Source organism: Saccostrea cucullata, unplaced genomic scaffold, assembly GCF_032062105.1.
Source record: "Saccostrea cucullata isolate Sc308-1 unplaced genomic scaffold, CSIRO_AGI_Scuc_v1 ctg1212, whole genome shotgun sequence".
NCBI classification, from domain to species: domain Eukaryota; kingdom Metazoa; phylum Mollusca; class Bivalvia; order Ostreida; family Ostreidae; genus Saccostrea; species Saccostrea cuccullata.
Window position 1 is genome coordinate 65,186 of NW_026924449.1, and position 14,520 is coordinate 79,705.

The 14,520-nt window shown below is 31.4% G+C and overlaps 1 protein-coding gene across 1 annotated transcript; it reads left to right on the plus strand.

Moving 5' to 3' along the window:
• Nucleotides 1-247: 247 nt before the first annotated feature.
• On the plus strand, nucleotides 248-1,897 carry LOC134266439 (uncharacterized). The gene has a single exon (XM_062748678.1). It carries the CDS (start codon nucleotides 248-250, stop codon nucleotides 1,895-1,897), a length of 1,650 nt encoding a protein of 549 aa, XP_062604662.1.
• The last annotated feature ends 12,623 nt before the right edge of the window (nucleotides 1,898-14,520 follow it).

Below are 14,520 nucleotides of genomic sequence, written 5' to 3' on the forward strand. Positions count from 1 at the left end.
TTAATATCGAAAGTTGAACTTCCGGGGGCGGATCATCGGAGAAGATAACACAACTCTTACACTGGAAATAGATTGTGGTATGTAATGTGCTGTTGTTATATACTTAAAATTTAGGAGCATCAATATTTTTTTTTCCGAAAATTTAGGCATCTGTAAAGTACTATTTACAATTAAAAAAATTAGATATGGCTATTTTTAAGCTCCCAAAAGACTAACATTATTTTACATTATTTAAAAAACGAGAGAGATGGCCTCTTCGTCTACCGGGGCACAGGATGTGATCACTTGTGATCTTTGTGACAAACCCACCCACCAGTTCTGCAACAACTGCAATGTCACTGTGTGTGTAGATTGCATTGATAAACATATAGAAAGTCTGAAGTCCCAAATACATGATATTGTTCCTTATAAAGAGAGAAAAAAACGGCTCGTATTCTCTGCATGTGCTTCTCATGCAAACCAGAAAGGTCTGAGACACTGTCAACAATGTGATATCCCTATCTGCTTCAATTGTGCCATAGGTCCCCACAGCGGACATACTATCAAAGACATGAGAGATATTGTACAGCAGATAAAAGAAGAAATCAACAGAGAAACTCAGTTAATTGCCTTTTTAACTTCAAGAATTGAATCAAATGGAGCAAAAATTGATCAAAAGATATCTGACATGACGGAAAAATTTGAAGAAATGGAGAAAAAGGGGGAAAATCTGAGAAGAATCTGGAATGAAGAAGTAGACACCATTTTCAATGTGCTACAATCAACCATTAGAACAACGAAAGAGAAAGGAATCGAAGCTCTCAGATCACATCAGTCCATGCTTCAGAATTCAGGGACAAAATTAACACTAATAACGCAAAGAAACAAAGAAATTCTTGAATCTAATAAAGTTTCTGATGCTACAGGTTACAAACAAAAAGTGAAGAAAATAGTTTTTCCTATGGAATTTGATGTAAAGATTCCTTCTTTGAAATTCAAAGCATGCCCGGGGAGTGAACTCAACATAGAATTGGGAGAGTACAAGGCCACACTGACACAGACATCGATATCAACTCTGACAGAGGAAAACTCCATTTTAATTGCGAGAAAATCCCTGGACAAAGTTGTTGCTAGTATTTCTTCTGGAATAAAACCCTTAGGTCCAATCATCTGTATTGGAACCCATGAAGCTTGGGCTCGTGGTCAAGACAAATTCATAAGACGCATTGACCTACGTGGATCTCTGAAAAGCAGGATTGCCACCCAATGTAAGTTATATCCAAATGATATTTCAGTGACAAAACAGGGAGAACTGATATACAGCGATTATGACAGCAGAACAGTGAACATAGTCACAAAGGGAAAGATAGAGACACTGATCACTCTACCTAGGGGATGGTATCCGGGTGGATTATGCTTTTCCAGGTCAGGGGGCATACTAATTAGTATGGGAAATCTTGATAAAAGTCATAACAAAATAGTCCGTTATCTTGGAGGAGCAGCAGCAAAAGAAATAGATAAAGATGAACACAATCAACATTATTTTAAAAGTGGAAATTATGGTGTTTATGTGGAAGAGAATATTAATGGAGACATTTGTGCCTCTGATATGAATGCCAAGAAGGTGTTGGTGTTCGACAAGAGAGGAATAATCCGATTCCGATATCATGGTTCACCATCTAGGAGGATAAAGCCATTCTTTCCTGCATGCATTGCTACGGATTCACTAAGCCAGATCATTGTAACTGATGTTAATAATGATTGCCTTCATTTATTAGATGAGAATGGACATTTTCTAAGATGTGTTGACAGTTGTGGACTTCTAAGTCCTATTGGACTGAGTGTGGACAGTGAGGGGAGGTTGTGGGTAGGATGTCAAGAATCGGGTGATATCAAAGTCATCAAGTACTTGGATTAAAAAAAAACATCCACATCAATATAAGTATATACATTGTTACATTTCAACGAAGATTGGTGAATAAAGTATGTGAATTGTCTACGGGTTTCAATGAAATATGAGCTAATTAATCAATCTCTTTAAAAAAAAAAGCATTGAGGAGTTGATATTAGTTGATTCGAAGAAGAAGGTATGGTTTTTAGCTTTATTGCGCCCTTAAAATGTAATGACATCAAAAAGTTTTGTACATAACTGACTTAAATATTAGTTAAATAAAAGACTCTGATAAATCAGGAAAGAATATCGCATGAAAGTTTACCATTTTGCAAATATGATGCCATTAAAGTGAAGCATTTCTCTATTTTCAGCAGAAAAAGCCTTAAAATGGCTCATTTCAAAGATGATTTTTCTTTAGAAAACAGTGTCCACAGCCGTCGCCCACGTTAATTATTTTATATTTTGTGCAAAGTTCAATAACAAATCACATATCTCAAAATCTTTGTGGGCGATGCCTGTGGACAATGTTACCTGAAAGAAAATTCCATTGAAAAATTGGTGTCTTCTGCAACTTTTTAAGAAAATACGGGAAAATGCACAAGTTTATGACGTCATAATTAGCATTTAAAACACATGTGAGAAAAATGACTTGTATGATTTTTATGCATTGAATTTCAATTATTTAAAAAGCATGTCTTTTGAACTTTTACACCAGTTTCATTTTTAAGAAAATCACAGGGCAAAATTTGTATGGAAACCATACCTTCTTCTTTTTAAGATATTAAATGCACTTAAAATTGCTCGATATATAATAAAACATATTTCATTAAAATACAATGTAAATAAACTTTCATTATACATTTAATAAATTGACAGTATCTACACAACGCACACACAAGGAAATTTAATATTTTTTCTCCAAAATTTGTTTATGATGTACATGTATTTGATTGTGATTATATTTTATTGCTGCTATTTTTAAAAAATGGAAATCGTATGCATACTCTTTTGAAGGAATTTATTTATATTTTCTCTTTGTTTGTGTAATTATATTTGAACTAATTAAAACGTGGGAAAACTTGCACCGTATACACAGTATGGTTTCTGTAGGGGGGAAAATTTATAAAACTGTAAACAAAGACTTATTTATTCTGTAGAGAAAAAAATATATCAAAATTATACTATGGCAACTGATCCTACCTCTGATGTTTTAGAGGTCCTTGTCTGCTCTCGATTTGTATTGGTTAAATGAATTTGAGGTTTTTGTTATTTTGATATAAATAGCCAAACTTTTCGTAAACTTTCCTTATCTATATAGTGAATAAATATACAATTATTGCTTGGCTATGGTGATAGTGTTCTGATGGTGTTCTGATTGAAATACAAGGATACGCTATTGACAAATAAGTTGCTAAAACAGGGATATCATCATTCTCGTTTAACGTCAATATTTTGCAAATTTTACAGTCGATATGCTAATCATTTCAGCATATGAAACATATAGAGATAACGAACAGTATTCAAGATCAAAAGTCCATAAAGAAGGATATGGAAATAACGAACAGTATTCAATCTCAACGTCCATTAAACAAATATACAAAATAAGAGCAGAGCAAACACGGACCTCCGAAACATCAGAGGTGGGATCAGGTGAGCAGAGCAAACATGGATCTCCAAACTATTAATCGTGGGATCAGGTGCCATGGTGGAGTGAACATCCCCTGCCGACCGGTCACACCCGCCGTGTGCTCCTTGTCATTATCAGGAAATAACGAAAAAACCCGTCGTTAATTCTGTGTATAAACAATGGACTAACAATTGGTATAAAAAACATCAATCAATATTTGAACTTGTTTGTCAATTATTTACCTCGTTCATAAAAAAATGTTTATACGCAGATCATTCTCTTGCGTATCGAATCAACTGAGGTATACTGCTGCATTAAGTTATTAAAATTGACGATAGCAAAGTTAAAGTCATATACGATGTATAAGTCAAGCTATCACAGTCGTTTTTCGTGCGGTATGTTAGGAGATAATTTGCACATTGAATTTGCTTTGGATTTTTCCATTAACCAGTTCACGACAAGGAGCACGTGACAGGGATGATCGGTCGACAGAGGATGGTTACTTCTTCATGGCACCTGATCCCACCTTTGATGTTCTAGAGGCCCGTGTTTGCTCTGCTCCAGATTTGTATTGTTTTAATGGACTTTTGAGCCTGTTTACTGTTCCAGTATTTTTATTATTCCACAAAACTGAGGAAATCTGTACATGTAGTTGGGTAAGACATGGCTTGGACACTTAATCAGAGGCACTGACTGACTACAAGGTCATAAGATAAAGTCAACCGCCGTATATTATTTGATTGTAAACTGCGAGACTGTTGCAACCTCTATTGAAATAACAACCACTATTAAAATAATTTCAGTTATGCTTGAAAGTGCATTTGAATAACAAACGTAGGTTGCAACCACTATTGAAATACGGCCACTATCGAAAAATATATTTCAATAGTTTCTGGGAGTACATTTTAGTAACAATCATAGGTTGCAACCACTATTGATATACGAGCACCATTGAAATAACTATTTCATGGTTGAGCCCCTTTCAATACCAAACACAGGTTGCACCCACTATTGAAATAATGATTATTTTTTAAATGAAGATTTCAATAGTTTTTAAAATATTGATTTCAAAGCTGATTGAAATATTTATTTCAATAGTGCTTTAAACATTGATTTCAAACAATATTAAATTGATTTTAACAGTTGCTGACAATGATTTCCATACCAAAACCACTTTGAAAGCTGCATAGAAGTATCCAAACTATTAACAAATACAAAGATGGATTACAAATTCTGTTTTCTAACACATTAAACCAATTTACCGAATTTTAAACTCATTTAAGGGTCTTATATAAAAACAGTGCATTGGAAAAATGGCATTTTAGATATGCCCAGTCTGGTCTTTTAAATGCAAATGTTCAATTCAAAATATTTAGAATAACGAGTAAAGTTAGAAATTTTATCTGGTGTATACAGTATACATGTATAAAGAGAATGGCAAATTAATTTCCGAAACAAAGCTGCATGGAGATTGGGAAAAACAATGGAGTTCACAAGCCAAATTACTGGATATGTAACCGGTATTTTTTAAGCTTTTTGGAATATTTAAAGATGATGATAAAGCTATGCAGGTGGAGGGATGAGATGCCGCGTAGACAGCATTATTTTGTCGACCGGTTTTCGCATAACTTACACTCCGGATGTTTTGCATTCCGGCGGGTATAATGTGTCATGCCCTTTCTGTAGTATTTTTAAGAATAAGTAGTCTCAGTGTCCTATTTACTAACCTAATAATACTCTTTCTGACACATATGTGTACACCATACAAAATTGTCGCAGTTTTAGGCATTATCAGGTGTTAATCTTTCGCTTTTTGATAATGCATGCAGACCTGGTAAACAGGTGAAGGTCGAGTGTGGGAGATGAACAAGACTAGGATTACATTAACCTTATATATAAAGAAACGCATTGTTAGATTAATTAATTTTTATTTTATAATTTGATGTAAGTAAAGAACAAATTTTGATAGGCTAATTATATAATTTCAGATACGAATTCTCTGTTTAAATGATATTACACCTGTTGAAATTTCCTTGAAGTCTCACATTCGTTGCTTCCGTTCATCGCAATGAGATATTTCTTATTAATGTAATGGCAGGATGATATCGTTTATAATACATTACTAGAATAGAAACAGTGAAATTATTTTTCTTGTAGAGCCTCACTGTATTTAGCTACAGAACTGTAGCTCTCGATAAATATATATTGAAAAACTGGAAAGCTACTATGCAATGCGTTTTTGCACATAAAAAAGAGTGCTTGATTCTGGATTAACTTCTCCAAATTCTTACCTCAATTGAAAAAAAGTATATTTTCTTATTTCCTACTCAATAAAGTACTCTGGTAGTTAGACCGACTTATCTTGCAAACCAAAATGGCAGTATAAATAGGCGAAATTCTCAAAGATCTAAATTTCAGGGCCATGTGGGCTATTAAAAACAATTGTAAAGTGGAAACAGTGAAAGAATTAGTTAGAAAAATACGGTAATTAATATTTTGAGATGACAGTTTAAAAAACATGGAAAGATAAATCAATAATTATTATATCATACACGGTTGGTAGCGTCATATCCAATCACGAAAAGGTATCCATAACATTTTTTTACTCAAATTATTCTAATCTGGTATTTCAACATGTGTACCAAATTTGGATATTATATGACTTCAACTAAAAAATTAGGATAAAATCTTCAAACTTTTTTCATTATCCCAGAGACTCGTAAATCACAATAAGAAGGAGTGTAAATGTCGTTATCGATGAAGATGAAATGATTTTCTTTTGTCTACATTTATAAAAACAATATATGACGAATTTTATCGTTCAATTAAAGGTCATTGTCTGACTATTAATTTTTCATTCGTATTTTTCTAAATAGCTCATAGTCTTTCTTTTAAATTACTAATTTTTTCTCTTCCTGTTACATAAAAGCTGGAGGTAAGCGATGATTCCAGATACATGTATACATTTCACAAATGTATAATTAAGAAAAATAAATTTACCGATATGTTAGGGATAATAATAATAATAAAAATAACAATAATAATAATAATAATAATAATAATAACTTTTATTTATCAAGGATTACACAATTAGCATAAAGCTAGTTTGCATTGTGAACCTATTTACTATCATATTATAGGCATATAAACTTAGCATCCAAATATAAATACATCACTTGACATACATGAAGAATCCTATTTATAATCAATACACTCATAACTTGACACTCGCAATAAATTAAAAAGGAAACCAATTAACTAGAATTCCAAACATTTTGTAAACGTTTCTTCCATAGAAATGCAGATAACAACCTTAAGTAACGTATTTAAAGGCATAAAATAGCTAACACTCTCTTTCTTAAACTGTAAGTTCTTTGAAATAAAATATACAGAAGCATCCCAAGATAGGGTATATTTTCATATCTTTATTGGCACCATGCAATCTGAAATATCATATTTCTGATGTACTTTTGATCTGCAGATTTAAAGTTATTTTAATTAATTCTGTATGGAATACATTGCATTGTACTAACAACTTCAGATGTAAGTTGAACCTCAACATATTCATTGTTAATATGTAAGTTCATATCTGAAGGTGTTTCAAAATGATCAACTTTTATAAATGTTTGTTATGAGAGAAGATTGATTTAAGCCTTCAATTGTTCCTCCTTATGTGGTAGTGAAGTCCTACGTACGGGTACCCAGCGTAACATTTGACCTGCAAAGACATCCGCAGGGAAAGTGGAAAACTCTGCAAAGTGAGCAATCTATATTTCTTATTTCTTGAACAAAAAGCAATTGCGAATCCTTGTCAGACCTAACATTTCACTATTTATCTTTTTTAAATTAACTGAAATAAAGTCTGTACAATAATATAATGATTCGAATGAGAGAAGCATTTTGTATGTTTTGAAGTGGGTATTCCCTTAATGATTGCTGATAGGAATATAGAGCAGCTTGGGGATTTCCTGCGATTTCTTGACATACCCCTAGTATCTGCCATGATACTTCGAGTAATGTGTGCGGTAAAAATCTATAGTCAGAATACATAAGAGCCTGTAAATCAGATAAAGCAATCCTTGTTTTTTCTGAGTTTATATAACAGTAGCACAAGCATTCAAGTGCACGCAGCAGTACAACTGTTGGAATTAATAATATGTTGTATCTCCCGGTTTGCATTATACACAGTTGTTCCAACATTAATTCTTTGATATAAAAGATGTCATTATTCAGTGGTATAAAATGTAACACTGCATGTCTTATCTTTGAAGACCATGACTTACACATTACATCCTCAGGACAGTTAGCTGCATATGTATGAAATACGGAATGCATTTGATATGTAAGTGTTAATTTTGCCTCTATCAATTTTATAATAGATAAAGCTTCTTTATATCTAAGTGTCTTGCACTGATACATTGCAACAAACAACATATCAGAAATAAAACCAAACTTAACGGCTAACTTCAGCATGTGGCAAGACATTTTGTCAGCAATATACTTCCGTTTATTTACACATATGTCTGTGTACATGCTGTATACTATAAGGGCAATTCTTTGAAGTATCATGGATGTTGATATTTGCAAGCTGACAACTTGGTACTCTGTTGGGTGTGAACATATCAGCAATTCAAGGGAGTTCAAGATCTTAACACTAGCTTTTAGGCTAGCTAGTTGACCAAAACATATATAATGCATTACTTCAAGAAATACTTCCGTATCCAAACTATACTCTGACATCGGGTACACTTCATCTAAACATATGTGGGTTGTTGGATTACAAAGGACATTGGTAACGTATGATCTGATACTAGGGCTCATTAAGAGGCATGATATACCCATCTCGTATAATGTATACAGGCGTAAAAATAAAATCGTTTGTGCGTCACCATAAATCTTAGTCAAAAACATGTTGTTTTGTGGAATGAAAAAGTTAGGACAAACTCCGTCATACACCCAGTAAAGAATGTGCTTAAAACAGATCCAGAACCCATCAAGGAAATTTTGTGGACACCAGTTAGGCATTATGTTTCGCTGAAGTGCCCAAAATACAGCTGTTTTCATGTGATAGGAACACAATAACTTTTCCTCAGCACTTACGCCGTAGTTAAATACTTCTTTCAAATACAACTTTAATAAAGCATAAGTTAAAAATTGGCAGTGGTTCATAGAGTACAAAAGTTTTTGTTCTGCCTGTGAAAAAGAAATTCTCCATTCATTGTCTTCATGGTTACCTAGTTTGTGTCCTATTGGTACAAAGTGACATCCATGTTTTATTATATCACGAATTACCTGAGGATGGGGCCATGAATGACATCTGTCTATCCATGAGGAGGCTGATTTAGGCCAAAAGTCACTGACAAAACAGTGTGCATGATCAATTTCTAAATCTCCGAATTTCGAACTTAGACAAGGTCCATTCATTGCACAGTTCAGTGACATTTCATTCGTAAACATATTAAAGATTCTGTAAAAAGAGCTTCCCAGCTAACACAAAAACATTTTTAAAATGTTTTTAAAACATTTTCAAAATGTTGCGAAAACAATTTTAAAAATGTTTTAATCACGTGATTTTGTATGGTTTTTTAAACGTTTTTAAAACATTTTAGTGAAATATTTCAGCAAAATATTGTCAGAACATTTTCTTAAAATGTTGCAAAAACATTTTCAATAATGTTTTAATCACGTGATTTTGTATGGTTTTTTAAACGTTTTTAAAACATTTTAGTGAAATATTTCAGCAAATGTTTCCAGAACATTTTCTTAAAATGTTACAAAAACATTTTTCACCAATGTTTTAATCACGTGATTTTGTATGGTTTTTAAAATGTTTTTAAAACATTTTACAAAATATTTCAACAAATGTTATCATAACATTGTTTATAAATGTAACAAAAACATTTTCAAAAAATTTTTATTCACGTTTAAATCGTTTGGTTTTTAAAACGTTTTCAAAACATTAAATTCGAGGTTACAAAAGTATTTTTCCTGAATTTTTACTTTTTCTCATTAAATAATGATATATTTAAATATTTAAAAAAAAAAGTAATAAACACAAATTATACTTAATTTTTTAACATTTAATACAAACCCATATTCAATATGTTAATCACATTTAAATTCCATTTTCGGTACAAGTTTTAATTTATTTTCTTTCATGTCACCGGGTTTTTAAAGGTTGAAAACGGCGTCTAATCCATTCACTGAATTTTAAAAGAACAGTATCACAGAAATCCAATGTTCACTGTATAGGTCAAACAGGTTGGCGGATCTATAAGACTTAGTTAGAATCACATACACTGAAAAGGCTGATAAGGAATCTGCCCCTTGGAAAGAATAGCACACTCTGCAAAGATAAGGAAAATAGTGTTTGTATCAGCGTTCTACATCTAATGTATCTTATGATGATCAATGAAAATATACAAAAAATATTTTAAATAATTATATCAAATTCAAGTAATTTCTTCATTTGCATTGAAAAAAGCAGAAAAATAATTACTATGACAATATTATTGAAGAGTAATAGTATTTATGTACACCTTTGCCTTCACCAAAGGCGGGTCTTTTGAATGTGGGAATTTGAAAATACGATGCAATCGTATGATATGATGCAACCAACACCATGCTGTAAAGAAATTTCATCAGTTTTAAATCAACATATTGTTTGATGATTAACATTTCACAAAGACAACGAATAGTTGAATCAGGGATATAATTTTGTTGCCTTAAGAATGAAATATTCAAATCAAATATGTATATAACCTTAACGCTTTGCCATTGCTACATACATTTGTACAAAGTTATTGATCATGAACTGTTAGTATAAAAATCGTTTTTAAATGATCTTTTAAAGCCTATGATAAATGAATAATTCTTACCATTCAAAGTTAATAAATCCCGAGGTTATTGTGGTTTATATGGTGCGAAGTCTTCTCATTCAAATCGGTACGGAGTAAGCGCGCACATCTTGTTTACCAGAATTCAAAATTTGGCCTAGATAAGCAGCAAACCACTATACTCTGTAACGCGCTGCCCAGCAGGAGAGTTGCATAATAGGTTATCATGACATTGAAACTGACCAGTGTGCCAATCCCTATCTAATGCCTCAGAGTAAAATTCTGGGAGTGGATCACAGATTTGATGAAGAATCTTTTTTTAAAAAAAGACATTTAAGTTTTATTTAATGCTCATGATTTTATAAATTTATTTATATTTCAATTTTTAATGTTTGCCCATCCTTTCATTTATTGAATTTTTGATTTGTTTAATCAATGGACTTTATAAAAATTATGTCTGTTTAATCAATAAGCCAAAACTAGAAATCATTACAAAATACCGGAAAAAATCTTTCAATTAAAAAAATTATACAATTCCTCATTTTAACACTATTCTTTCTATATATTTTTTTTCTTCATAAACTAAATTTTAGGAAAATCGAAGTCATACATTATTTGATTGTTTTAATTCAATTCAATTTCTTTATTGATTCACCAAACATGTTGGCATACAACCATGTTACATATAAAAGACAAGTAATAAAATACATACATGCAAGTGTATGGATCAGTGAAGTCAACTATGCAGAGTATAACAACTTGAAGATTAAACATAATCATTATGCAAGCAGTATAATATGGACAGTGATGAGTTAATATATGCATTAAACATATATATCATAATTGTGCTTTATTTTTGGAACGCAATTCAAAACATTCATATAAAAATTCACACAGCCTTCTAGAATGAACTGCATTGTCAGGATTACATAATACTTTACAATGATTTTCTTTCAATATGTTATCGTTTAAATTACAGATGTTCAAAGAACAGTACTTTTTTCGCAAATCTATATATAAGGGACAGTCATATATGAAATGTATTTCACTTTCTACAATAGTTTTACAATAGTGACAAAAACGCGATTCTTTTGGGATACAAGGCTTTGAATATCTGCCTACTTCAATTTCCAAGGGATGTGCAGAAATTCTCAGTTTTGTTAATTTAGAACGTATAGCTTTATTTATTGGATATTTTAAGTAGTCTTGTAATTCATAATTCTTTCTAATTTGACTGAAAAATAATAATTTACCACATTTGGAGAATTCAATGTTCTGGAGTTGCAAATTAACATTTTTTATGTAAAAATTCTTCAAGCAGGTGCTGAATGTGTTATCAGTTATATCTAATGATGGAAGATTAAGTTTCTTTTTTAAGAACATTTTGAAAATAACAGCAGCAATGAAAAATGAAGTCTTAAATTGTGCCGCAATTACATAAATGTTTCCGAAACATTTTGAAAATGTTTCCAAAAAGTGTTACAAAAATTATAATTAAAATGTTTCAATTGTAGTGAAAATAATTATTTTAGTTAATGTTTGAAATAAACATTTTCACTGATTAGGCCGAAAAATATCCGGAATTGAATATTTTTAACTAACAGCGATAGTAAGAATGTTTTAAAAATATTTTTAAAATGTTCCTTACAAATGTTTCAGAAACGTATTTATGCAATGCTCCGATTTACACAATAAGAATGTTTCATTTCATGTTTTAAGAACGTTTTTAAAACGTTTTATAAGATCTTTTATATTTGGAAGCTTTAAATACCCTTAAATGAATTAAGAATGATTCAAAAACATTTTGACAACGTTCCTTCCAAATGTTTCAGAAACTTATTTATGCAATGTTTCAGATTTATGGAAAAGGAATGTTTCATTTCATGTTTTTAGAACGTTTTTAAAGCATAATAAAAAAAATCTTTGATATTTGAAAGCTAAACATACCTTTTGAAACATTTTTAAAACGTTTCAAAAATATTTTAGAAAAATGTTCCAAAAGGATTTAATCATAAGCTTCTTGAAAACATTTTAAAAATGTTTTTAAAATGTTTTAATGAGAAGAGGAAATGTTTTAAAAACATTTTAAAAATGTTTAGTCTGAAATGTTTCGAAAATACCTTTTTACAACACCAATAAAATGTTTTGAAAATGTTTTGTGCTACCTGGGTTGATATATAAAGCTTATCATTTATTTTGACGCACGAAATCTGAAAACGTAAGTCTGCTCTTGTTGTTAACAACAGCAAAAGAGTAAATCCTGGAGGGCTTTCGGTGGTATCTGTTAGAATAAGGTTTTGACTGGGCGTATTGTAAAATCTAGCCTGAGACAAGTCCCAAATCACTCGATCAGTTTTGTACCAGTACATCATATCCATATCAGATCCCATCATTCTGATCCCTTCTCTATAACTTCCACTAAATATAATGCTGACCGGACCTACATTCTGTGACATTAAATCTCTGAAGTCTATCATTTCTCTTCTCATAGCCACCCGTTGCGAAGTTCCAATTAAACTGCACATCCCCATAAACACGGACTCTGAGAGGTGTCGAAGGCCTGATTCACTGCCAAACACAAATATTTGCTTATTATTAATGAAGTTTTAAATCACATATATGTACTGAATTCACGAAATTTTTGTGCATTCTATTTAATCATGTATAACATTTGAAACCCTAGATCTCTTGTAGGGGACTCCAGACGTTCTGGACCAATGCAGAATGTGTAATTGTATTAGATTTGAAAATAAAAATTTTCTCTTTAAATTGTTTCAACATACTTCTTCGTGCAGCAATGAATTGTGCACCATCAGAGGTATATTGAACTAGAAATATGTTCATATGAAATGAATGCCCCGCCCATGTTCAAAAATAAATCAACATGAAAATTTGTATTTTATTTATTTGATGATAATAATGAACAGTTTTTTTTCAAACTGAGTTTTGTACACATTTTAAATAATAAAGTCAAAGGTCATTGGAAAGTCGAGGTTAAAAACAAAACAAAAAAGCAACAATGTTGTATCAATTCATTGCCAAAATATTTCAAACAGTTTCTTTGAAAAACAAATTTAAGAAAACTGGGGTCAATGGGAAAGTCTTTTTTTATAATTGCAGTTCTAGAGCACTCAAAAACGAAATAGAATATGAAATTCAATAAAGATATCTTAAGAAAAGTTTCTTAGAATTTTCTGATATACAAACAGTTGAGGAAAGAAATGTCAAGGTATTAGTGAATGTCAAGGTAAAAATTATTGATACAATAAATAGTTCGTATCAATATGCATATGGAGGTAATTAAATTTATATTGAATAGTTTGTTTTTTAAACATTGATTTATTTTATCTGTAAAAGAGCATTTAAGACGGAAACTGGATTAACCTCAAATTGTTGGTCTGTTGTTTTATGTTTCAAACAACATTCTGAGACAATTAATCAAACAAACGGAACATGCTCCTTGTTATGATCTGGAAATAACGGAAAAATCCGTCGTCAATCCAGTCTATAAATAAACTAACAAACAGTATGAAAAAGGTCAGTCAGCATTCGACTTAATGATAAGTTTTACTGACAAGGTCATTGTATCGGCCATACAACTTACGAAATGATGACTTTAAACAAGACTCCTGAAATTCTTTTTTCATTAACTTGTTTGTCAATAATTTAATTACCTCGTTTTAGAAATTGTTCGAACGTAGAACATGCTCTTGCGTATCGAATCAATACTTGATATCGCGATTACTCAACTTATAGGAACTCTTTCGCGACAGAGGTAGGAAACGTCTGTTGGATGGGGACAAGTGTGCTGGTGAATACAATGCAAGATAGGTCATTGTATAGTTTACAAGGATAGATAAGTATAAAAAATCCTGGTGGAATACCTAGCTTAAAAATCGATGAACCAGCCTAACTTAAACGAGCTAATCCTAAAATGTTACATTTTAACGATATTTTTAACTAAGAGGACTTTTCTCATTAAATTGTTAATGAAAATTGTCACATTTTGAAGCTGATAAAATATTTTAAACTTTCCTTAGTTAGAAATCTACTACATGTATTTGGATTTCAATTATTGGCAATACATTGTACTTTCGGCATTAAATTGATCAAATCATTTGATTGCTACTACTGTAAACAATGTCATGTGTCCCCAAAATCTAGAGCTTTCTCGACTCTCCCGC

Excerpts from the sequence above, each read along its gene's own strand:
- LOC134266439 (XM_062748678.1), top strand. The coding sequence starts at position 248 with ATGGCCTCTTCGTCTACCGGGGCACAGGATGTGATCACTTGTGATCTT.